The sequence below is a fragment of the Aptenodytes patagonicus genome, chromosome 1 (assembly GCF_965638725.1).
Source record: "Aptenodytes patagonicus chromosome 1, bAptPat1.pri.cur, whole genome shotgun sequence".
Lineage (NCBI taxonomy): Eukaryota > Metazoa > Chordata > Aves > Sphenisciformes > Spheniscidae > Aptenodytes > Aptenodytes patagonicus.
In genome coordinates, this window is record NC_134949.1 from 86597766 (window position 1) to 86621224 (window position 23459).

Here is a 23459-nt window from a genome sequence, read left to right on the forward strand (position 1 = left end):
CAGAGCTGTGGCTATTTGGCATATTTCAGGATAGAGCAGAATATTAGATCAAATGTCATGTTCTTTTTCTGTTAAGCTTTGTGCAAAACTCTACTTAGTTATTACTAATTTAATTTTTCTTGAGGGTATAAATAATGAACTTTGTTGATAAATGATTGTTAAAGAACGGCCACTGCGTTTAGAACACTGATTTTAGGTTCGCATATTTGATGTGTGTTTTGGAAGTAGACAGTGGAAATATTCCTCCCCAAGGTGGTTTGTTTCCTCTTTGAGGCCTCTCTTTTCAGATCCAGAGCAAAGACTGTGGAATGTTCTGGTTTTAAAGCTACAGAGCAAATCTGCCCAGTGGTCAGACTGCTGAATAATACTACTGCACTTACAAAGCACTTTGGATTCAATAGTGTTTTATGGAATTAGAGCTCAGCCCTACCCAACTGCACCTGCAGTGTTGCTTTAAACATCTGTATCAGTCTGGTAAGACCTGAGCTGTTGAAGCAGGTGTAATGTTCAGACTGTGCACGGGAAGAACGTGAGGCTTCACTGAAAGGCAAAAAACATTTAAGGCCAGACACCAAGTTGCATTAAGTCAAAGTAAATCATGTAAATCTAGTGTAAAAATCTGAGATGCTGTGTCCAATGTTTAAGGCTGCATAACTGTTAAAGTGAGGAACTGAAAAGAAATTGTAGGGAATGTAGATGTGTGAGCCTGACATATGGTTCTAGCAGCAAGATAAACTCTACTTTTGGATAAAATATTACATGGTCTTTAGTGGCCATGAGTGAGAAGGATTTCAGCAGTATGTCTTGTCTGAATGATGCAAGTGCCAGTATCAGTGTGTATTAAGCTCTTTGGATGAAGAAATTATAAAGCTGTATTTTTTTTAAAAAAGAACCTCTACTCCTTCCTCTGCTAACTCAAACTGCTGTGGTACTGTGGGCCTTATACTGAATAAACTGTTTTAAAATTAGTAACCGTTCATGCAGAATAAAGTCTACAGGTTTGGAGAAGCTGAAGTCTCAAATGTGGATACTCCTAGGGGGAAGCATTTTAGCAGTGTTGTTACTACGGTTAGAACAATTTTATTTATTTCTTTTCATTACAGGGAGGTGTACCGAGTGACAGAAACCTTACAGAGAGAGAAGTCAGGACTTCTGAAGCAGCTGGATTTTTTAAGGTAATGCAGACCTTAAGTTCAAGAACTTCTTGCATCATTCTAAAGAGGTACATTAAAGGATGAAATTATGTTGGGATATGTACTGGGTGTAGGAGTTCAGGTGTTGGCAGTGGGGCGCTGCAGGGGTGGCTTCTATGCCAGAGAGGAGAAGCTGGGGCTGCCCCGTGCCAGATACAGCCGGTTCCAGCTGGCTCCAACAGATCCACCACAGGGCACAGCTGAGCCCAGCAGCCAAGTGGCTGCCTCTGGGAAAGCTTGTGTAAGAAAGGGTAGAAAACACTGTGCAGCAGTTGAGAGAGAGAAGTAGAAAAAAATGTGTGAGAAACAGCCCTGCAGACACTGAGGTCAGTGAAGAAGGAGGGGGATGAGATGCTCCAGGTGCTGGAGCAGAGATTCCCCTGCAGCCTGCGTAGAGTCCACGCAGGAGCAGGCTCCTGGCAGGAGCTACAGCCCATGGAGAGGAGCCCATGCAGGAGCAGGTTTTCTGACAGGAACTGCAGCACATGGGGGACCCACACTGGAGCAGTCTGTTCCTGAAGGACTGTGCCCCGTGGAAAGGATCCACCCTGGAGCAGTTTGTGAAGGACTGTAACCTGTGGGAGGGAACCCACACTGGAACAAGGGAAAAGTGTGAGGAATAAAGAGCAGCAAAAAGGAGCTGTTGCGGACTGACTACAACCCCCCATTCCCCATCCCCCTGTGCCGCTCAGGGTTGTGAAGGAGGTAGAAGAGTCGGGAGTGCAGGAGTGAAGTTGAGCCTGGGAAGAAGGGGGGTTGGGGAGAAGGTGATTTTAGTTCTGTCTTTGTTTCTCATCATCCTACAGTTGAGTCTGTTTTGTCTGTGATGGTAGTTGGTAAGCAATCTTCCTGTCTTTATCTTGACCCACAAGCTTTTCCGTCTTATTTTCTCTCCCTGTCTTGTTGGGGAGGGGAAGTGAGAGAGCAGCTGGATGTGCATCTGGCAGCCAGCCAAGGTCAACCTGCCACAGGATAATGACACAAAAGATAGCAAAAATGGTTGCAAAAGACAATATGTCTTTTGTAAGCCTCGTTCTTGCACACAGTAGAAGGTAGTACACATGAAAGATTTGCTTTGTTTTGGCAATTCAGTATTGTAGGACAATCTCCATTCCAAAAGTCAAATGTAAAACAAAACAATAGTGAACTGTTCTAAGCTGGTTCTGTGGTAGAAGCCTGGCCACAGGAGACTTGAAGCTTACTAAAAGGCTCTGTTGTTTCTAAAGTGATGGGAGTACAGCCAAAACAAAGATTCTTTCCCCAAAATGTTTATTTGTAAAATTATATCACAACATAGTTAGCAAATTTTTTCTGTAACGTTTCTGTATTGATAGACTTCAAAGTTTGGAGTTGTGTTCAGACAACTGTAACCCTCTTTTTAATGTGCAGCAATGTTAGTTTTTGTTTGCTCAGTGGTAAGTTTGCATAGGCTATGGATTGGACTTGCCTCTAGGCCTTCATTCACTGCATTTCCTTCAGGAGGCCTCATTTTAAAGTTACCAAAAAGCTCCCATGCTTAAGGAAAGGCTCTTACTTTGCAGTGTGTTTCCCATAGGCCACTCCATGTGATGTGATCTTGCCTGCTGCTGGTAATGAGGCCATAGATAGAAACATATGACAGCAGAGGTTGTTTCTGTTCACCAAGGCTGTACTGGCTGCTCAGTCTCTTTTGTGGCCAGGCCAGCAATAGACAGAGACAATGAATAATGTACTAAGCAGGTGTGTTGTCAGATCTGATCAGAGCTGGCTGATTGCCTTGAGTCTCCATTTCTTGACATTTTCATCTCTTCTGCATAATGAATGGAAGATGGATGTTTTCCGAGGGAGACTTTTCCATGGCAGCCACAACTGTAGCCCTCAGAGGGACATAACTGGCCTTCACAGCTGTCAACAGATGAATAGAGATGGTGTTCATTACACCCTCTCCACATTAAGAAGTCATCTTTACTGTGAAAAGCTTTAAACATTCTAATTTAGAGTAAGTGGAGGCATATTGACCAGAACTGATTTCTATGTGTTAAGGCATTTGTTTTGATAAACTACAGAATGAGGGCCAGATGCCAGCTGGCTTTAATCAGCATAGCCCTACTGGAGATTCAATGGCCCAGACAGGGAACTGGCTGTGGTGAGAATATAAATAAAGCATGATCAAGGGTGGAGATATGCCGGATTAAAGTGCATTTGTCTTGCCTTTTACACTGCCAACTGTCCAGTCTGTCTGTTAGTGTTGAGTAGAAAAGTCAGCAGTTCTAAATACTTGGCCTCGGTGTTTCTTTTATTTGTGTTCTCTTTGCAGGGAGAGGAACAAACATCTCAAAGATGAACGTGACGTATTTTTACAGGTAAACGACTATTACTCTTCTGATTCTCTCCCTCATCCCACTGGGGGCTGGGGGGAGTGAGCGAGTGGCTGTGTGGTGCTCAGTTGCCAGCTGAGGTTAAACCACAACACCTAAAAATTGAACAATTAAATTGTGTTAATCTATTCAGTCAAGAGTAGCTAATATCCTGAAATGTTTATACAACAGTACAATATCTGAGTACCTGAATCAGTACCTGAATAGCTATCAGCACTGGGTAAAAGCAGATCACATTAACTTTTTATCCAGCAGCAGAGGATGGGCCCCTAAGAAGTTCCAGAAGTACCCTGGCTTAAGGAGACTAAGGCCACTTAGCTTTCACTTGTTTGTGTTCTTATTCCTACAAGAAGCTGCTAGTGTAAATCACCATATATCTCTTGACTTCTTTTCATGACATAATGCTGTTTTATTGTGGTCCACTTAGTTTACAAAGAAGATGAATTCTTGCAGGATCTGGAGTTTCCATGTTCTGATTGTTTATCAGTCAGGATTTTGAAGCATTTATACTTTTAGGATTTTTTCTACAATTTTTTCTTTCATATTCATTGCATTATTTAAGCATTAGGAATGAAGGCAGTTAACCATAATGAACAACAGGAGTAAATTAGTAAGAAGTATTCTGTATTTCTGCAGAAATGCAAAACAAGTGTTCCAAAAGCCAGCTGGAAGCAAAGATCAGGGTCTGTGATTGGGAAATACATAGAGGGCAAGAACAGGTAAGAACTTCTTTTCGTGTGTTCCCTGTTTGAGTACGATGAGGCTTATAGAAAGAAGATGTGGAATGTTTTCGTTCTGATACCTTTGGACTTTTCAAAGCACATATTTCTAAAGTGTCTGTCACTATAAGATTACTGTGCTCCTTAAGAAATTTGGAAATAAAGAGGAAAATTTTCACATAAAACAGGTGTACTGTCTGCAAAGGTAAGAGATACATCCCATTGTGGATGAGTATATGCTGGGAGGCACAAAAGCTTGCCCATTACCCTATGTTGATGTGGTACAATGTCCTTGGTAACTCCCTGAAAGAGTATACCTCCTCCCCTCTCACTGTAGAGTTCAGCAGTCCTGTTGTAAAGTATGGGATGTGGAACTAGTAAAACATGGAGAATTTAATTCTCAACTGTGTGGTTGTAAACTTGAAATCAACAGGAACGAGATGGTGATCTCAGTGAAACACTAGCATGTTTCCTTTGAGACAAGAGGAGCTGGAAAGAAGACTAGTATTTCACTTTGAAATAGCAGCTAAGACAATGTCCCTGCAGGCACAGCGTCATGAAGTGTAAGGAGGGAAAGCTTTCAGAGACACAGTTTAGTAAGTTCAGTACTGAGAAGTAGAGCATAATTGGCAAAAGCAATTATGGCACAAAAATCATAGAAAAGTTTAGATAGGAAGGACGTCTGATGCCTCTAGTCCAATCTCCTGCTCAGGGATAACTCCAAAACTAGATAAGGTTGCTCAGGGCCTTGTTCAGTTGAGTTTTTGAACATCTGGATGGAGATCCCATAGCCTCTTTGGGCACCTGTTCCCTTGCTGCACCAGTCTCATGAAGAAATTTTGTTCCCTGTATCAAGTCATTATTTCTCTTATTGCAACTTGCATCTGTGGTCATTGCACACATCTGAGAAGACTCTGGATCTATTTTATCTACACTCCCCCTTAGCCTTTTTTCATCCATATTAAACAAACCCATCTCCCTCCTATCTGCTAAAGAAAGAATTAGATTACACATAGAAAGGGTCTGGGTTGGGGGGTTGTTTTATTCTTCCAGAATAGAAGGGGGAGGGGAGTAGGAAATCACAGTAGAGAAATTTACTTTAGCTATTCCATGAGGTTAGAAATGAGGCTAATCTTATGTTTTGTATTCTGGTTCAGGTTTTCCCCATAAGTTATTAGCTTTCCCCATGATGCTTATAATTATCAAGCACGCTATATATACACACATTGTATGATGAGCTGACTTTTCAGTAGACATTGGACTGAATCTACTATGCCTGCTGTGAGTAGTAAAAAACATGGGAGATTAAATTCAGTTACACTAGAATAAAAGAATAGGAATCCAGGTCCAATATATTTTTGTGATGTACTTACTTTTTTCTCTGTGTAGCCATTCATTTGAAGAAGATGATGTTTTCAATAACTCAAAGAGAAGGAATTCTGCTGGACTGAATGGAATTCTCTCTGTAGAGCCTGATGCTGGAGCCACTGGAGGAATGTCTAAAGCATCGCGTCTCCAAAGAATAATATCAATTGAGGAAGATCACCTACCCCAGCTTCTTGACAGGCTGGTTGATAAGCAGCTGAACAGATGGACTGGAGAACATGAGAATACTTCTTCTGAGATGGAAATGGATAAGAAAAACACAGAACAATCAATGGAATACTCACCATCATCTACTAGAGAGCAGCCTGTAGGGAAGGAAACACTGTCAAATGTAAGGGGACCTCACCTTGAGTACTGTGAGCAGTTCTGGGCCCCACAATTTAAGAAGGATGTGAAGGTATTTGAATGCATCCAGAGGAGGGCAACAAAGCTGGTGAAAGGGCTGGGAGGAATGTCCTATGAGGAGTGGCTAAGGACTCTGGGTTTGTCTAGTTTGGAGAGAAGGAGGCTGAGGGGCGACCTCATTGCTCTCTACATCTTCCTGAGGAGGGGAAGTGGAGAGGGAGGTGCTGATCTCTTCTCCCTGGTATCCAGTGATAGGACACATGGGAATGGTTCAAAGCTGTGTCAGGGGAGGTTCAGACTTGACATTAGGAAGCATTTCTTTACCAAGAGGGTGGTCAAACACTGGAACAGGCATCCTAGAGAGGTGGTCGATGCCCATGCCTGCCAGTGTTTAAGAGGCACTTGGACAATGCCCTTAGAAATATGCTTTAACTTTTGGTGAGCCCTGAAGTGGTCAGGCAGCTGGACTAGATGATCATTGTAGGTCCCTTCCAACTGGAACTATACTATTCTATTCTGTTCTATTCTACTCTATTCTAAAGGACCTTGGAAAACATGAAATGGTAAGGGTAATGCGTTATTCTTAGAATCTAAAATTATTTAGTTTTCTGTTTTTAAGTTAAAGCATGACAAATTAAGCCATTGCATGAAGAGGGAGATGGAAATATACTGCAGATAAATGTTGAAGGTGCAAAGAAGGGAAACTCAACCTAAAGGAGTGGTAACTGCAGACAATGTGTGCATAGACTTATGTCTGAAGGACTGTTTAGGAAAAGTGAAGTTAAGCCTTGGTGACACAAGAAGATCCACTGAAAGCTAGCGATTGTCTAAAAAAAGAAGCAACTCTTTTTTTGAAAAGTTGGAGGTTTGTTTTTGCCAAAAAGTGACATTTCTCATATTCTGATACTTTTGAGTTGGCTTTGGTAGCTGTTACGCTATCTGAGAAATAATGAGAGCAAATATCTTTACTTTTTAATTATTTTTTGAGAAGACTTTTAACTAGCAAATTGAAATCCAGATTTTTTTTCTCAGCTCTAGCTTGTATGTGCATGTTAACAATGAATTCACCGTGTAGCAATAATCCTTAAAACAATATGCTGGAAGGTACATTTCTTTGGAGCCTTCTTGCACTGCTATTGTTTCAGAGCTAGCTGTGCTTGTTTTCTAATTTTAGTATCATTGTTAAGTATTACTCATTTTTAGATTCTTGAAGCACATATTAAAAAGATTAAATTATAGGAAAAATAGGTGTGCTTGGTCATAATTATATAGTTCTTTTAGAAGAAGCAAGCATATCTTAAGAATTATGATAGAATTATGCCATGGTTACATAATAACTTCTAAGTGGTACATTTTAATAAAAAGCCTAGAGCACAGAACAGAGCTTCATCCTTTGAAATGATTTAATACAATGCATACTTTTTGCTTGCTATATGACTTAATTTTGTATCACATTTTCGAAGTATGGTATCATTGGACTTTAGGACAGCAAAAGCCAGGTAGGTCATCAGGTCCAGCTAGGACAAACCTGTTCTGCCTGCTCTGTTTCAGCAGTCATTCCCCTTGAAAGTACATCCTCTCAGCTGGGTAGGAACTGTGCAGTCCCTCAGATCTTGTTTCTTTTTTTTTTTTCCCCAAAAAACCCAATTGAGAGCAAGCAGGGAGGGGAGAGAAGAAATCATAAAATGTCTCCTGCCTGGTTGTTGAAAACATTTTGTTTCGGTTTCTAAAGAAATATTGTGAGGGTAAAGAAGTTCATTTCCAAAGGTCACTTAGAACTGGGAATTCCTTTTTTTTTTTTTTCCCCTATCAATTGCCAGTGTCTTAGCCCAGCCCTTAGTTTGGGTTGGTTATTTGCTTGTTTTTTTAAAATTTAGTTTAAAAAAAACACAGCAGAATACTCCTTTCTGATAAACTTTCTGTCCATGTGGCACTGAAATATGTGCATGGTCCTGCCTGGTCCTCTTGGCCTGCTGACTAGGCCTGCCAACGACTATTCAATTGATGGCATTCCATTGCTTAGGGCAGTCTCTAGGCTGTGTAAGTGTCTGACCACTGCCACTTTGTGTGAGTAGTGCTTTGTCTCCTTCCATACACCAGCTGTAGTCTGATGAATTTCTCATACAACTTTTCATTTCCTAAATGATGGCTCTTGGGATCACCACTTTTGACTATGAGATTTAGACATCAGAAGTGATCTTGTTCCATACAGTGCTTGCACACTGATTCCCTCTCCTGACAGCATGCCTGGGCTAGGAGGAGTGGTATTCAATTAGTAAGTGTTTTCAGGATAGCTCTGCATATAATCCTCAACTGGAGCTGAAGAAAACTTCAGAAAAATATAACTCCCTGCTTGTTGCATCATGAGTTATGAGGTGTGAGTCTCAGGGCCATATGTCAACTAGACTGTCTTCTGCAGCCAGTCTTTCTCACCCCAGCCAGTCTTTCTCTCCCCTCATGTCTTGCTGCTCAAAGTATCTGCAGTATAAAGGAGTGTAGGATCTACAAATACTTGCGCAAAGGAGGCAGAATGATTCCATGCAATTGTTACATATGTAGCTCACTCAGATATGAAGTCTTGTCATTCTCTGTTTTGCACTAGGAAGATGAAGGATCTGAGACAACCTGTATTTTTCAATTCATCGCCATTTATGTTCCTGCAGTCTACATGGCTTTGTATTACTGCATTCCATGATCTCATTGCTTACTATACTGAACTCAGGCTCCTAGCTGCTGGCATTAAGCCTTCCTATTCACCATACATTCACAGTCATTTAGCTGCTAATCCTTTATGACTTACTGCATCTTACAGGCGAGTAGAACCAATGTAAATTTTTTTCTCCTTTTAGAAATGAACAAGTCCATTTCCACCTATGGAAGGTGACTTCTGAAAGTGTCTAAGAATTTGCAGCAGTGCATGAGGCCAGCAACCACTCTTTTGTTAACAGTCAGGTAGAAGATTTTTCTGAGTGGCTATGAAGACGAAGCTGCAGTTAGCATAAGCAGAAATGTGATTGTGAAAACACCTGAAGGAACCATAATGGAAATTAAAGCAAGTTTTTCTATCCAAAATCTCTGCCTGAGATGCAATTCCTCTCCCCTCTGTTCTTTCAATATGGAATATGAACCGCTATGTTTATACCTGCCATCTTTCACATTTGTGTTAAATTCCACAAAAGGTTGGTATGTTACTTAACCTGGCTACTGTTTATATGAAGGCCACTCAAAAGACACATCTAGGGAAGACTTTTTCAGACTGCATTGTAAACTGAAGTAAATTTACATCCCACTGCTATTCCATTATCGCATCAGCACTTTGTTGAAGCAGACTATGAAGTAGCTCATCCCTTAGTATAGTGTTCAAATGCAGTTTTAGAATCGAGTTTGATTATTAAGGTTATTTTCATAAGTGGACTTGATACATGTCAGTGAAAAATGACTGCCTATTACGTTGGGAGTTGAGCTGAAGGCCTATGGTGCCTTTGAGTCTTAGTGCTACTGAGGTGTGTATGACCACCAGGGACAAGGTATTTCAGGTCATGTAATCCATGTATTTAGTTATTGTTCTCAGAAGCACTGTGAAAATGGTGCCAAGCTGATGATTGTATGTTAACTTGTTTTATTTCCCAGAGCACGCAGACTAATAAGCTGGGAATGTTTTTCAGCAGAACCGAAAATGTTCTTTATATAGATGTATGTGTATTACTAGCAGCCTACAGTTGCAGTGGAGTTTGGGATTTTAATAGAAAAGGAGAATTGAACAGTGAGATAAGAAATCTCGTATACTTGTAATGGGCTATTAGCCCAGCTCATGAAAAAGACATGTATTTTTGTCCCCAAAATTTACAGCAGTGAATGAATATTTTTCATACTAAGGAAGACAGCAGATTGAGGTTTTTGGTTTTTTTCTTCCCCATCAAGTGCAGCTCTGTATTGTTTCTGCTTCTTTCTGTAAGGCTTTATTATATTTATAGAAAACATTTGCAAGGCCAGACTTCAATGTCCCATTCAAAGGACTGTCGGGCAGTGAGTTCAGTTCTGATGTCTTCTTGAAGTCAGCAGTCTCAGGGATTCTGTACCTCAAATGCCTGGCAGAGGGCCTTTCCCTCCCTCCTTTTCCCTCCCCTCCTCTCCTCTCCCTCCTCACAACCCCTGCCCAACAAACTAATGCCAGGAGCATCCGTGACCTTGCTCCCCTTCTGCAGCATTAAGAACAAACTTGCTATCTCCCTCTTCCTCCTCCACCTTTGCACAAAACAGGAGGAGGCCAGCTAGGGCACCCCCTGCAAACCAGCTGGTGCTACAGTGTTCTTCCCTAAGCAACTCCTGATCTACATACAAAGGTCTTGGGAATAATGACCTACTTGACAGAGGATATAAATATTCTTTCCAGCATCCAATTAGCTTAGCCTGCAGTAAGCAGGACGTGGATAGGCAGAACAAATTGTTCTTTCTGCTTAAAAAACTAAATGACAGAAACATAGCTGAATGTTCACAGCCTGATTAACTGGGTCTAATTCTCTCTCTGTCTGTCTCTTTCCCCCATGCTTCTACCTGTAATGTTAAACAGATGTAGAAGTGCAGTAATTCCATGGAAGCCCTTGGCTCCACAGTAGTAGCAGAGAGAAGAATCTGGTGATGGATGGCATAAGCCAAAAAATTATGACTTTGCTTCTGTTATCTAGGTGAAGATGTGCTGTTTCCTCTGTGTCATTGGTATAGGATGAAACTACTGAGCAGAGCTGAATGAAGCTCTATGGGTTTTGATTTGCAGGGGTGAACATAAGCCATTTTCTCTTGGCAATTTCATGCATTTTTCAGTGCAGTCTCAGGTTAAGGTTCATATTCAGTATACTTCCAGAGCTCAGTCCAAATCACTGCACTTAGAATGATCTGGAATGATGCATGGCAAACATCTGAAACAGAGTTATTTTAAGAAACAGAATCTTGCTTTATGAGTAATGGAGAACATGATAGGATAAAATCTCTTCTTTTTCCCATCTCAGTTAGCCTTCAAGACAAGGCAAATTGGAGGGGCAACAGGATTTATAGAACAATTGGAGACTAATGTTTGCTCTTACTTGAAGGAGGAGAGAATAAACTCTGTCCCAGACCACTTATTCAAGATTATTTTTGTGGGCAATTCGAGTGTTGGAAAGACTTCATTCTTAAGGCGATTTTGTGAAGATCGTTTTTTCCCAGGCACAGCTGCTACTATAGGTAAGTTTAAGAAACATTATTACTATTATTATTTTTGTTCCAACAGTACTTAGCAGCTTCTACTGAGATCAGGCCCCGTGTTATAAAACAGAAACATAGAGATGTTTTAAAAGCCATTATCCAAAAGGAGAGTAGGACATGCAAAGTGAGTTCTCCTAAACCGGGAAGCAGATAATTGATGGAGAGGTTTCAGAGTAGATTCCATACTGAAATCCTGGCAGCACTGAAATAAATCAGAAAAATCCTATTGATTTCAGTGAAGCTAGAATTTCCTTGTAGATCTCACTGTTCTGAAACTGATATCCTGTCCTCTGGACTGCACTGTTCTAACCATTTGACTTCCATACCCCATCTCTATACCTTTAAGTAATCTGATTTTGTTTTAAAGAGAAAGTTGAATATCTGAGTTATGTTTGAAGATTTAGCATTATACTAAGCATCAAAGAAATACGTTGGACCAGCGTTTTCAAAGCCAAACATTTCAAAGCCTACATTGTACTTACATTGCCTGAAGTTGTAAACCAAACTTTCAAAAGTCAGACACATAATCAAGGTACAAAAACTTAAGTATAGGTTATTGCAGTGCAGCTGAGTTACTGTAAATGACCAGATTCATTATACTTAGTCTGTATTTAGGCTTCACTTATTCTGCAGCATATAAGAAATAAAACTTGTTCACAATAAAAGGTATTTAAATTAATGGATGTCTTGCATTTGTGACAATCTAAGAACATTCAGGTGAGCAGTTGCTGTAGCTCCCTTGACTTACAGGGTAGATAAAGACACCTGAGTTTAAAGTTCTACTGGTATGTTGAGTGTCTAAGTTCACATTAGAGTCAGGGAAGATCTAAGATCCTAGCATAGGGATTTAAATTCATTTTGGCACTACAAGGTATTTCACCTGGCCTTCAGCTGCTGCTTTGGAAGAAAGCAGGTCTCCTGGGTGTCCTGCCAGATTGAAACAGACATTTTGAATACCAAATGGCATTTCAGATAGTACTAGGTGCCTGTGAGCAAACAGGTGAATTCTACCCCGCCATCCTCTCCAAATCAATCCAGTCAGAGAAGCCTAGGGACCAATTAATATGACCCTTTTGATGCCTACTTCAGGATGAGCTTAGACATTTCATGGATATATCCTCCATCCAGATTTCTTAAATACCCATTGAAGGAATGTGGGCTTGGATGCTTCTTCATTAATGCCAGTGGTAAAAACTCCATTAATGTGGAAAATCTACTGAGGTCCCTTCCAACCTGAATTATTCTATGATTCTGTGATTCTATGATACAGTACAGTGTGATACAAGAAAATGCAGGTTGTCATTAGGAGGAGGCAGTGACTGATTAATATTTAAGACTCTAATTATTGTTATAAATATCCAGAAGATACTTATATCATCACAGATTAGGGGAATTGGGAGAGGATTCATTAAAAAGTTTAGATAAATTAATTTTTGTCTCACTTCCATTTAGCCACATAAAAATTAGGGGACTAACCTAACTGTAGTCAGCTCATCTTTTGTATTCTGAAGAGGGGAGGAGGTTTTCCACATATTCAGTCCATCTATCATCAGCATTTATCTTAGGTTCCACTGTCCCTTTAGTGTGGTGCCTTGTGTTTTTCCACTAACTGTAGAAGGTGCCTATGTGGCTAGATCACACTAAATGCTGAAATTTCAGACAACTGAAGTTATACAGCATGAATTCCAGGCTAAATGGCTTAGACTGCTGTGGACTGTCAAATGGACCCTTGACTCATGTACCCTGATTTGGAAAGTTACTTATCTTACAGCTTTTACAAAATTCAACTACTCTGTTAACATTCAGTATTTTATTACTGAAGAACTTCTGGCAAATAAAAGCTCTTGTTGTTCTTTGATAGTTAGAGACTACAGACATAATTTTAAATGTGATATCTATCTTGTTACCTTTCTGGAATTGTTGCTATTTGCTGGATCAGGTTTTCAAAGATCAAACTGAGCGTATAAAGAGACAACCTACCTTGTATTTCTGTTATAGGTGTGGATTACAATGTGAAAACCATCACAGTAGATAATAGCCAGGTAGCCCTGCAACTCTGGGACACTGCTGGCCAGGAACGGTGAGAAACATTCTGTTGTGGTTTAACCCTGGTTGTCAGCTAAGCACCTCACAGCTGCTCACTCACTCCCCCATCCAGTGAGAGAATCAGAAGGGTGAAAGTGAGAAAACTCATTGGTTGAAATAAAGACAGTTTAATAGTTAAAAAAAATCACCAAACCCACCACCAACAAAAAAACATTAAAGAGGAAAAGGAACAAAACCAAGAAAAACAAGTCATGCAAAAAAACCCCCAGTTGCTCACCACCAACTGATTGATGCCCAGCCAGTCCCTGAGCAACTGCAGCCTCAGCCAACCTCTCTCCCGCCCGCAGTTTTATTGCTGAGCACAACGTCATATGGTAGGGAATATCCATTTGGTCAGTTGGGGTCAGCTGTCCCAGCTGTGTCCCCTCCCAGCTTCTCGTGCACCCCCAGCCTACTCATTGGTGGGGTGGAGTGAGAAGCAGAAAAGGCCTTGACGCTGTGTAAACACTGTTGAGCAGTAACTAAAATGGTGTTACCAACACTGTTTTCATCACAAATCCAAAACATAGCCCCGTACAAGCTAGTACGATGAAATTTAACTCTATCCCAGCTAAACCAGTATACATTCTAAGGTTTTGCTTCCTTGAATAATTTGTTTGAAGATTAGTAAGCATGGACCTAATCCTGCTTCTCTGGAGAGGAACAAATGTAGGAGTATTCCCAATAGAGTCAGTGAATTCACAGTTTAGATCCTTCCCTAGCAGCAATAACATGCTGATTTGGTGTTACGTGTCCATCGAAAAACTGCCAATCTGTAAAAGAGATTCTTGTTAAAGCTCTTAAAAGTTTAGTACCACACAATTTCTTTAGGAGGAAGGCTGATTTTAAAATTTACCTAGAATTATTTCTATAGCAGAAAATGCCTTAATAGGTTTAAAAAAATAGGGTTTTCTTCACCAAAACAATCCCATTGTAGTTGAAGATCTCCAAGTTTTATAAGTTTTTGGTGGTAATTTCCTTCCCCATCTCCTCACTTATTGTGTAGTTTTTTATTACTAAAAGCAAGGATGATAATGATGATCTATGTTTTCTACAGGAAGCTTGGGAAAAAAGCCCCAAACAGAAATCTGGCTAGCTTTAGGCAGAGCACTTTGTGAGGGGGAAATTTCTGCTCCAAGCTTAAAATGAAAGAGAATGGGAGAAGATGAGATATGCAGCTGATGATCCAGACTAACCCAGAATCAATTAAAGAAGGCAGAGGGAACTTTTCCAAACACTTTCTTTCAAAAAAATTCTTTTTGCTAAGAATTTATTTGCTGTTGCAGTAATTTGTGGTAGTAGTGTCCTCCGTGAATCTTCTGCTGAATGTGAAAAAGGGTCTGATGATTCAGGAAGAATAGGATTGCTTACTACAATTCATAATAAGCCTCACCTTTCAAACAGGATCTGCAGTGAAGATCAGTATTACAGCTTCTCCCTCATCTAGTTTATGGAATTTTAGAATATATATGTAAACCAAATTAACAGGGGTTTAACCCTTACTAAGATTAAATGATTAGAAGAAACAGTATGGCAACATCTTCCTTTGGGGGGAGGGGATTACTATAAAATTTTACTTATATTGTCAGATTGCTACTTCTGTTGAAGAGAGCTATAAACAGGTTCTTACTTGTAGGTACCGAAGTATTACCAAGCAGTTTTTCAGAAAAGCTGATGGTGTCATTGTGATGTATGATATAACAGCAAAAGACACATTCACAGCTGTCAAGCAGTGGCTGATAAGCATCGAGGTAACATCACATAACTTTAAACCTAAACTCTGGTGTCACTATTCTCTGCCTTCTTCTGGACAGGGAGTGTTAGCAGGGCAAAGCACAGAGCACAGCATGTTTCTTGTGTTGTCACAGTTACATATTTGTTAGTGATTTTGGTCTGCACAGTTACCAGTAAAGCTGTTTTTAGTATCTCTGTATCTATGAAAATAACCACAGTTCCAGGGTTTTAAGGACTTAAAATGAGTGGTGGGGAAAGCCCAGCATGGAGTCCTCTGATTTCTCATAAAGGTTAGCTACCTGATGACTCCCATTGGATCACCACTAGCACTGGGAGGTGCTTTGGATCAGTGATGATGGTCTGATGATCACTGATCATCACTAGCAGTTTGACAACCAAGGAAGTAGCTCACAGGAAATTGACTGTGTTGTGAACATAAGCCATGAACTTAAAGCTATAGTATCTACATTAGTGCTATAAAACTGTCTTGTGGTAGACAGTTCAGTTTCCTGGGGATCATCCTTTCAACCACATGAAAACAAAATCATAGCCCATGCCACTGAGTGGCTTCAGTTAATTAAAAATTCTCTTTTTTTCTCTTGCTTTATCTCTGTAGCTCATAGACAACATATTGAGAGTGCAAGCAGCTGAATTTACTTGTGGCCAAAAGAAAAAATAAAAATAAAACAGGCTGCTGCCATAAAGGACTGAGTCACTAGAGAGAACAAAGCGTGACTTCCTATTTGCTCACTATTGCAGAGTATTGCTACTGAAAAAGCAGGGGACAAATTGGTATGCAAAGATCATTTAGTCTGATTTTATTGGGCATGTGTTCTAGTATAATACACTGTTTTCCGTAATGGCCAATAGGTGGCTTTGCCACCTATTTCAACCTAAGTTGAAATTAGGACTCCTTGATTCAAATGTTTCCAAACAGGCATAGTTATTCCTCGTCTGAGTAGTTCTACTGAAGTAATAGTAGCATGCATTTTGTAAGAACAGGCCCTTATTAAATATATGATCTTAACAAATCAGTGATTGTTATAATTCAGTATGGTAAAAGCTAGAGGAGAATTCCAGGTTTTGATCCAGAAAAATCAGATGTTGTGGTCAAAATCTTTTTCCAAGCTGTAATAGTTCACTCATCTTTACTGACTAATTTTGTTTGCTACGAACTATTGCTAAGTTGAAGACATACGGCTAAGTCCATTCATTGCTGCAACATTCAGCCTACTTTATGAATGTACTCATTGTAATAATTCTAACCATTTTCAGAATTAATTTTGATTTGTGCCTATCCTATGTATTTTGGGGGGCCTATCCTGTGTATCTCTCCACTACTTTAAGTAATTTATTTGGCATAATTGTACCCAGATGTTGTAATTATTTTCCTGTCCATGTAATTAGAAAAGCAGTGGCTATAAACACACAACGTCAGAGCCTGTGTAGCATGGCAGTTTTCTCTCTCCCATTTTAATATAAAGTCTGATAAGCTTCTGTGCTGTTATTAAAAAATGCCAAGTTACTACAATCTCTAGCATTGTCTTTTTCATACCTTTTATCCAACTGTAATTCCTGACATGTTTGTAAGTAAAGTGGCACATATGTGGCTCATATGTGATGTCTTAAATGTCTTGTTGCAGTGTGACATTTGTTAGTTTTTATCCTCTTGATTTGTGATTTTTTAAATACAATGCCTCAGTTGATATTTATTGTTTGTTCTGCAGGAGACAACTGGGGAGAATGTACCTGTGCTTTTGTTGGGTAATAAAACTGATAATGAAAAGGAACGTGAGGTCCCTATGGGAATGGGAGAGCATCTGGCTAAGGTACTATACTTAGAGGGGAACCCCTTACAAAACTTGAAGGTGAAGGTTTTAAAATGGAGTCTGAATGTGTCTAAATTTGTAGAAACACAGATTAATTTTAATCAGACAATTATTTTTAAGGATTAGGAACCCCATCACACTTACCAGTTCAGCTCTCAGTGATGTGAGTGCTGATAATTATAGTAGTTAAAAAACTGTCTAGATGAAAAAAACAAAAAGTGAGTGGTGCAAAAAATATTTAAGAATTCACTCACATTGTCTTTCCTCTCTCTCCCCTTTCTCTCTTTTCCTTTGTTCTCTCTCTCTCTCTTTTTTCTCGCCTTTTTCTTTTTCTCTCTCTTTTTTCCCTCTTTTCTCTGTGGATGGATCCTTAACAGATAATTTGGGGACCTTTTCTCCCACCTACCTCCTGTAAAACCACAGAAGACCATCTGTTACTCCTATGGTAGGAGCAGAATACATGTTTACTTTTAGTAACTTTCCATCAAGGAGATAAAATAAGTAGAGTTAACAGTCTGCATCTTCCAGAGCACTGGTGATCCATGGGCCATAATTTAAGCATTAAGGGACTGCAAATAGCAAATACTTGTTTATATTCCTGTGTACCATGCCCATCAATTTTTCTTTTGAATCTCTCTATAGAATGCATACAGTTTGAACACCAATGCCTCCAGAATATTCGTTCATTTAGAAATACATCATCCCAATATTCCTGAGAAATTAACTGAGTTGGTAGGAATTTACCTAAATTAAACAATGTGCTGGATTTCACGTATGTACTTGTTTCTCCTTTGAAAACATATTTACAGCTCTGCTTGCTGGTAACCAAAAAGGATATTTTCAGAATTTAAAATGCAGCTGAATTGTTCTTGGTTTACAGGAAAGATTGCTCCTAGGCACCTCTCTATAACTGAAAGTATTAGGGCCAGATCTCTTTTTATCTTATTTTGATTATTCATAGAGCCTTTTACAAGCACACCTCCGTATTCAGGTTTGTGTCCATTATTTTGTTTTTATAGGGGAGCAATATCAGCCTTGAACTTCATCCCTCAAAGGTTCTCCCTTTAGGAAATCTGCTTTATTTCTTGTATGAATGGAAATGCAGATAGTTTTGAGACCCCAGAGGCTAGGAGGGACTCCAGGGTGTAACATTGAATCCTTCTGTGAAAAAACAAATGACACATAAATGCTAAATGGACAGAGTAGGTGTCTTACATGTCATTTAGCTCTCTTTAAAAATTGTACTAGTAAAACAAAGATGAATCATTCTAATATATAAAACTCACAGCCCACCAGGCCATTAATTCTAACATGTCATGCAAGAAAATAAAATGTTTTGCATATGTAAAACAAAGAAATTTGTCAAATTAAAGATGGTTATAGTCAAATGAATGGATCTGAATGACTCATTGGAATGTTTGAATGTGCTGCCTGAGGTAGCTAAGGGAAGGAATGATTAATGACAATGGATTAGTTGAAAAGCAGCGTAGATATAATTAAATTATAACAATTTTCTTGCTGAGCTAATAATAACCATGAATTTTAATTAAATATTAATTCTTGCTAAATAGCCATGTAATTCTTATGAAACCACATACCACTGCCTCTATTAGTGAATGCAGTTGAGTTACTTATTTTGTGAATAATCCCATGAATTACTCACAAATGACCCAAAATACACAGGACTAGATGCTGAGCTGATCCAAATATGTATAGCCATATTTGGTGAAAACAACCCTGAACCTGTTCTCTTGTAGACAAAGAACCAGATTAGCCTGTTGACCCTGAAGTCCAACAGTTTTTATGAACTGTTTCAAGGTCTCACAGGATGGGATCATATTTTTCTAGTTTTTTCTATAGTCAGAGAGGAACGTGTACTTTCAAAGGACATTCCAGCCCAGCTGTATTAACTCTTGCTTTGCTTCAGTCCCATATCTTACAAGTCAGTGTACTAAAATTCGGTCAGAAACCCAAGGGCTCCCATTATAATGCACGTGTCACAAAACTTCTTTGCAAGGCAGGCAGCACAGTTCATTATTAAAAGGAAGAATGGCAGCATGAAGGGAGTCCTTTCAATTCCTTGTCATTTGAGAAGACTGGTAGTGGCAGTGTGTGTGTGATACCCCGGGAAAGGGTGAATAGAATGAGGATAGGGATTCTGGAAGGCATCATAGGGAACAACAAGGCTGTGATGAAGCTGATCTGTAGCTGGAGGAATTAAAGAGTAAACATCATGATGGTAAGGAGAATTTTGCAGTATTGACTTTGCAGGGAGAAACAGCAGACACAAACCAAAATGCTCACATGCAGTACAAGAATGACCTGATGGAAAACATCTAAAACTCTCTTGATAGAGCTACTGGGAGTATAAAGAAAAAAGAAAAGGGGGAGAAAAAAAAGGCAAGTCTGTTTGACTTTTTTAGCAGAGGATCCAGAAGGAAAACTCCATTTAACAAACTTCTGTTTAGCTTAGCTTGATCCACTGATCAAGAGTTCACATGAGCACAACAACAATACAGAGAGTATTCAGATCATAATGTGAGCATCCAGGAACAGCCAATGTTCTATTTGAGTGGATTAGTGTAACCACTGCCAATTATTCAAATAAAATGGCTTATGACATAGGTGCTGCTCAGGCATTCAGGCAGCATGATTTTCTTTTGGCCCTACACAGACTTCCTGAATGATCTTAAATGGGTCAATAAATCCTTCTCTATCTCTGTTCCTCAACTATAAAATAAGATAATGCCTTTGTCTGCCTTGGCTTTGTAGACTATGTATGCTTCATGGGATGAGGACTGTTACTGTGTGTTCATACAATGTCTTCTTTATCAACCTGTCAGTGCCATTGTTGTACAAATACTGCTAATGAGGGAGCTATTCTTCTCAGAGTGATACTACTTTACAGGACAGAAATTGCCCAGCTCCCTCTGGTAATCACTCATTTTCCTCCCTGTCTGCTCATTTGTATGTAACTTTTTAAAATGAAGTAATTGCCAGTGGTCTCCCAGGTTCAATAGCTAATTCCTGGATGAAGATGGATGGCATTTCCTGGCTTATTAATTATATGTGTCCCGCCTCCTGCTACTTTGTTCTCATTGTGTGTACTATCAATTAAAGTTTCCTCCCTGATTCAAAGGAATGACACTTTGCATTTCCAGGCTGACTCTCCCTCCAGAGAAGGACATGTTTGCCAGACTGACAGAAATAAGCAATTAATATCAATTGAGTTTAAATTGTTATCTTTCACCAATAAGAATTTGCCCTACCCATGGAATTTGTTGAAAAATCCATTCAGATTCATGCCAGCATAAATCACTGAGAGTTCTCCTCTAGTGAAATTTTGTTGTATGTGGGGAAGGTGTAGGAGTAGTATCACTCTCTGCTTGACTGACATAAAGTAGCTAGATATTGACCACAGTAGGTTTTCTATTAGAGTTCTGATCAGCTGAGCAGAAAAAAGGAGTGTAAATTTTATTTCAAATTTCTGTTTGTGTAGCTAACAAGAAATTTGAGCTGGTCAAATTTTATCTTAAAACTTTTCTAAGGAAAGCAAGAGAATCATAGGGTTACATCATTGTAAATATTATACAGAACACTGTTTAAAAAAAAAAAAAAATCAATAAAATATCCATCCAAAACTAACATTGCCTGATTTCTTCCCTTCTCTGCTCTTCTGAGCTTATCTGGCCACCCAGAAATTACTACAAGTGGTTCAGTCCTGATGTTCTTTAGAACAAACCGTATAGCCATTGACAACATATTCAAAACTGACATTTGATAACATTGAAGCATTTTGTAGAGCTGCTAAAATAAACTACCATATTTATGAAACTTCCCCACTTTTTGTCTTTGAAATTTCATGAAGATGATAAAAATTTCAAAAAGCTGTGCAATTTTGGAAGCATGGTATATTTAAAAAAAAAAAAAAAACAAACAAAAAACCAAACCAAAACTTAAATACCTGGTCATTTTAATGGGAACTTTTGAAAACTGAATTGTAAGTGTCTTATGAAGGGTGGTTAAACAAGTACAAATGCAGTAACCACAGTTAATAGCAAAGAAATGAAAACATGCAGACATGTGATTGTCATTTCCTAAGCTACTGACTTATTTATTTGAATTTTAAGCTAATGTCATAAATAGCAATAAGACACATAGAAAAGTGAAAAGCGAATAGAAAGTTGAATTCTGGATGGGTAAAAGGGCATGTAGTAATACCACAGAGGCAATGTAGGTGAGCTTCAATGTAATATCTTGTGAAAGTAGTCAGATGTCTATTTTGGAGAGGATAATCTGTCATTCCCTCTCAAACTTATCTTGCCATCACAGCTGCCAGGTCAGGCTTTTGTGCAGACTATCATCTCTTGCATTTGCATTTATTGAGATAAGGCTTCAGCTGAAGTGCTGAGCACATCTCCAGGGCTTGATCATTTATCCATTGTTCTTAATTGCAAAGCTCCCAGGGGCTACAAAACTAAAGGTGCAGGCTGACTCTGAAAGAAGGTGCAGAAAAATTTCACAAGTACAAAAAATGAAATAGAATTCATTTGTTGTTATTTTTTGCTGAGGTTTTTAACTGGTCATTTGCTGGAAAACCATACAGAAACACTGCTGCTGAAGCTTTCCAAGATTAAAAAAAAAAAAGTCACTGGAATTATTTTCACCTGCTTTGTCAAGCACTCAGTGATGTACTAATTTTCTCATCATCACAAGGAAAGTTCACAAGACTTCAGTACCTTACAAGGCATGTTTGCATTTGAGCCTTTGAGAGATCAAGCTCTTACAGCGAAAGCCACTGTATAGAACAAATATCTGCTAAGAAATGCATATAGTTGTTGTTTGGGAGACACACTTGGACTTCTTTTCTTTTGTTACTCTTTACTGTTAGCTCTATAATTAAATCCTAATTTTTCTGAAAATGATCTATTTCTTTTTCTTTATTTGCATATTTCAGTTGCTTTTTTAAAGCTGGAGTGAGATACTGTGCAAAACTAATTGGAATGATCTTTCTGTTTGATTCTAGGATTACAATTTAATTTTCTATGAATGCAGTGCATATTCTGGGTACAATACCAAAAAGTCTGTGCTTCACTTAGCTAGGTAAGAAGAAAACACAATCTATGAGTTCTATACGTGCCTGACTTCCCTGTCACTGATGACAGAGTGAATTCTGTTTGCTAAATTAGTTTAATAGGAACTTAACAGTGATGAAATATTTGTTCCTTTTAAACTGGTCTGTAGCTTGACCCTGTTGCTCCAACTGAGCAGTTGCTCAGGTTCATAAAGAGTCCTGTGTAAGCTAGTGAAGCTCTGTATAGACCCAGAAACACCTGAATTGTTGCTAGGAAAGCTGAGAGCCTGGGATGTTGTGATAGTTCTTGCAGGAAGTTCTTGAAGGTTTGGAGAAATATGCTTGGAAATGGATGCTGCTGAGTCCTTGCAGCAGAACACTGGATGTGCTTCTTTCTTCCCTCTGCTCATTACAGCTCAAATTCTGCTGTCTGCCTGGGCGCTGGGAGAGAGGGAGAGGTGGATTTTTGAAGTTATGTAAAGGCTAGGGGTAAAAATACAGGTAAATCTGTCCCCTCTGAACTACTTACAGAGGTGAAAACACTGGTAATGAATTGGCAGGTCTTTAATATTGTTGCTGAAGTTAGTGAAATTTTGTGAATGTGTCAGGTAATTGATAAATGTCTAGGTAGCCAGATGTGTTTTTGTTTTGCTCCAGCCTCAGAAATAACAAATGAAAGTCACTGTTTTGAGTCTCTGTAATATACAATAAATGCTAACAATCAGCACCAACTACATTTTTCTAACTAAATGAACAAAGGCGGTTTCATGATGTAGCCACCATAATTGTACTTTTTTGTTTGTTTGTTTGTTAGTTCACAAAATTCTGTCATTTTCTGTAAATCTCTGGACAATTTGAGGAAAAGGCTTGGGGGAAATGTTTTTTGTTTTGATCTCTTATGGGTATTATTGACTTTTTTCTCAAAAGTATTGTTTCTTTCCCCCAGGATTTTAAAGGAACACGAAGATAAAGTGAAAGAGAAAACCATTGAACTTCAATCTGACATGAATAAAAAGTCTTGCTGTATCAGTCCATAAAATGCCGGGCATGTTTAGACAAGTCATACATTTATACAACACTACATGGCACCATTAGATTTGCTTTATCTTCCAAATATTTCTTCTGCTGTGTTCTGAGTGTAGGTGTAAGTGACCCTTAAAATCCTTGTATGCTTTGATCTTCACTTTTACAAATACTGTCTTTAGTTAATTGACAATGTATTTGGGGCAGTAACAGTATTCTATTCTGTTTGATACCTAACACCACCGAATCCTGCTTTGTGATCAGGCTTGTAGAAGCTGCCACATTATTAATAATAATAAGAAGAAATAATTTTATAGGAAGAAAACTACTTGGAATGTGAAGTAAATTCTTACTGGTGTGGATGACCTATCTTCTGAATACTTCTGTTTATTTTAGTGCTCTTTAGATCCTGATTTTGTGCTGACCTTTGTTACAGTTTTTTAAACATTGAACTAAGTAGCTGTTGGTTGTTT

General features: G+C 39.0%; 1 protein-coding gene across 4 annotated transcripts in view; it reads left to right on the forward strand.

Annotated features, from left to right (window-relative positions):
- Nucleotides 1-23347, forward strand: part of CRACR2A (calcium release activated channel regulator 2A) — a 70507-nt gene extending 47160 nt beyond the window's left edge. For 3 of the 4 annotated variants that reach the window (XM_076346259.1, XM_076346251.1, XM_076346269.1), the window contains 10 exons: nucleotides 1104-1175; nucleotides 3490-3535; nucleotides 4187-4269; nucleotides 5659-6052; nucleotides 11088-11220; nucleotides 13240-13321; nucleotides 14963-15077; nucleotides 16788-16889; nucleotides 21916-21992; nucleotides 22910-23347. In XM_076346259.1, the coding sequence (XP_076202374.1) occupies nucleotides 1104-1175; nucleotides 3490-3535; nucleotides 4187-4269; nucleotides 5659-6052; nucleotides 11088-11220; nucleotides 13240-13321; nucleotides 14963-15077; nucleotides 16788-16889; nucleotides 21916-21992; nucleotides 22910-23000 (1195 nt within the window). In that variant the 3' untranslated portion in view covers nucleotides 23001-23347. The remainder of the gene's footprint in view (nucleotides 1-1103; nucleotides 1176-3489; nucleotides 3536-4186; nucleotides 4270-5658; nucleotides 6053-11087; nucleotides 11221-13239; nucleotides 13322-14962; nucleotides 15078-16787; nucleotides 16890-21915; nucleotides 21993-22909) is intronic. The other variant, XM_076346278.1, reaches the window with a different exon arrangement.
- The last annotated feature ends 112 nt before the right edge of the window (nucleotides 23348-23459 follow it).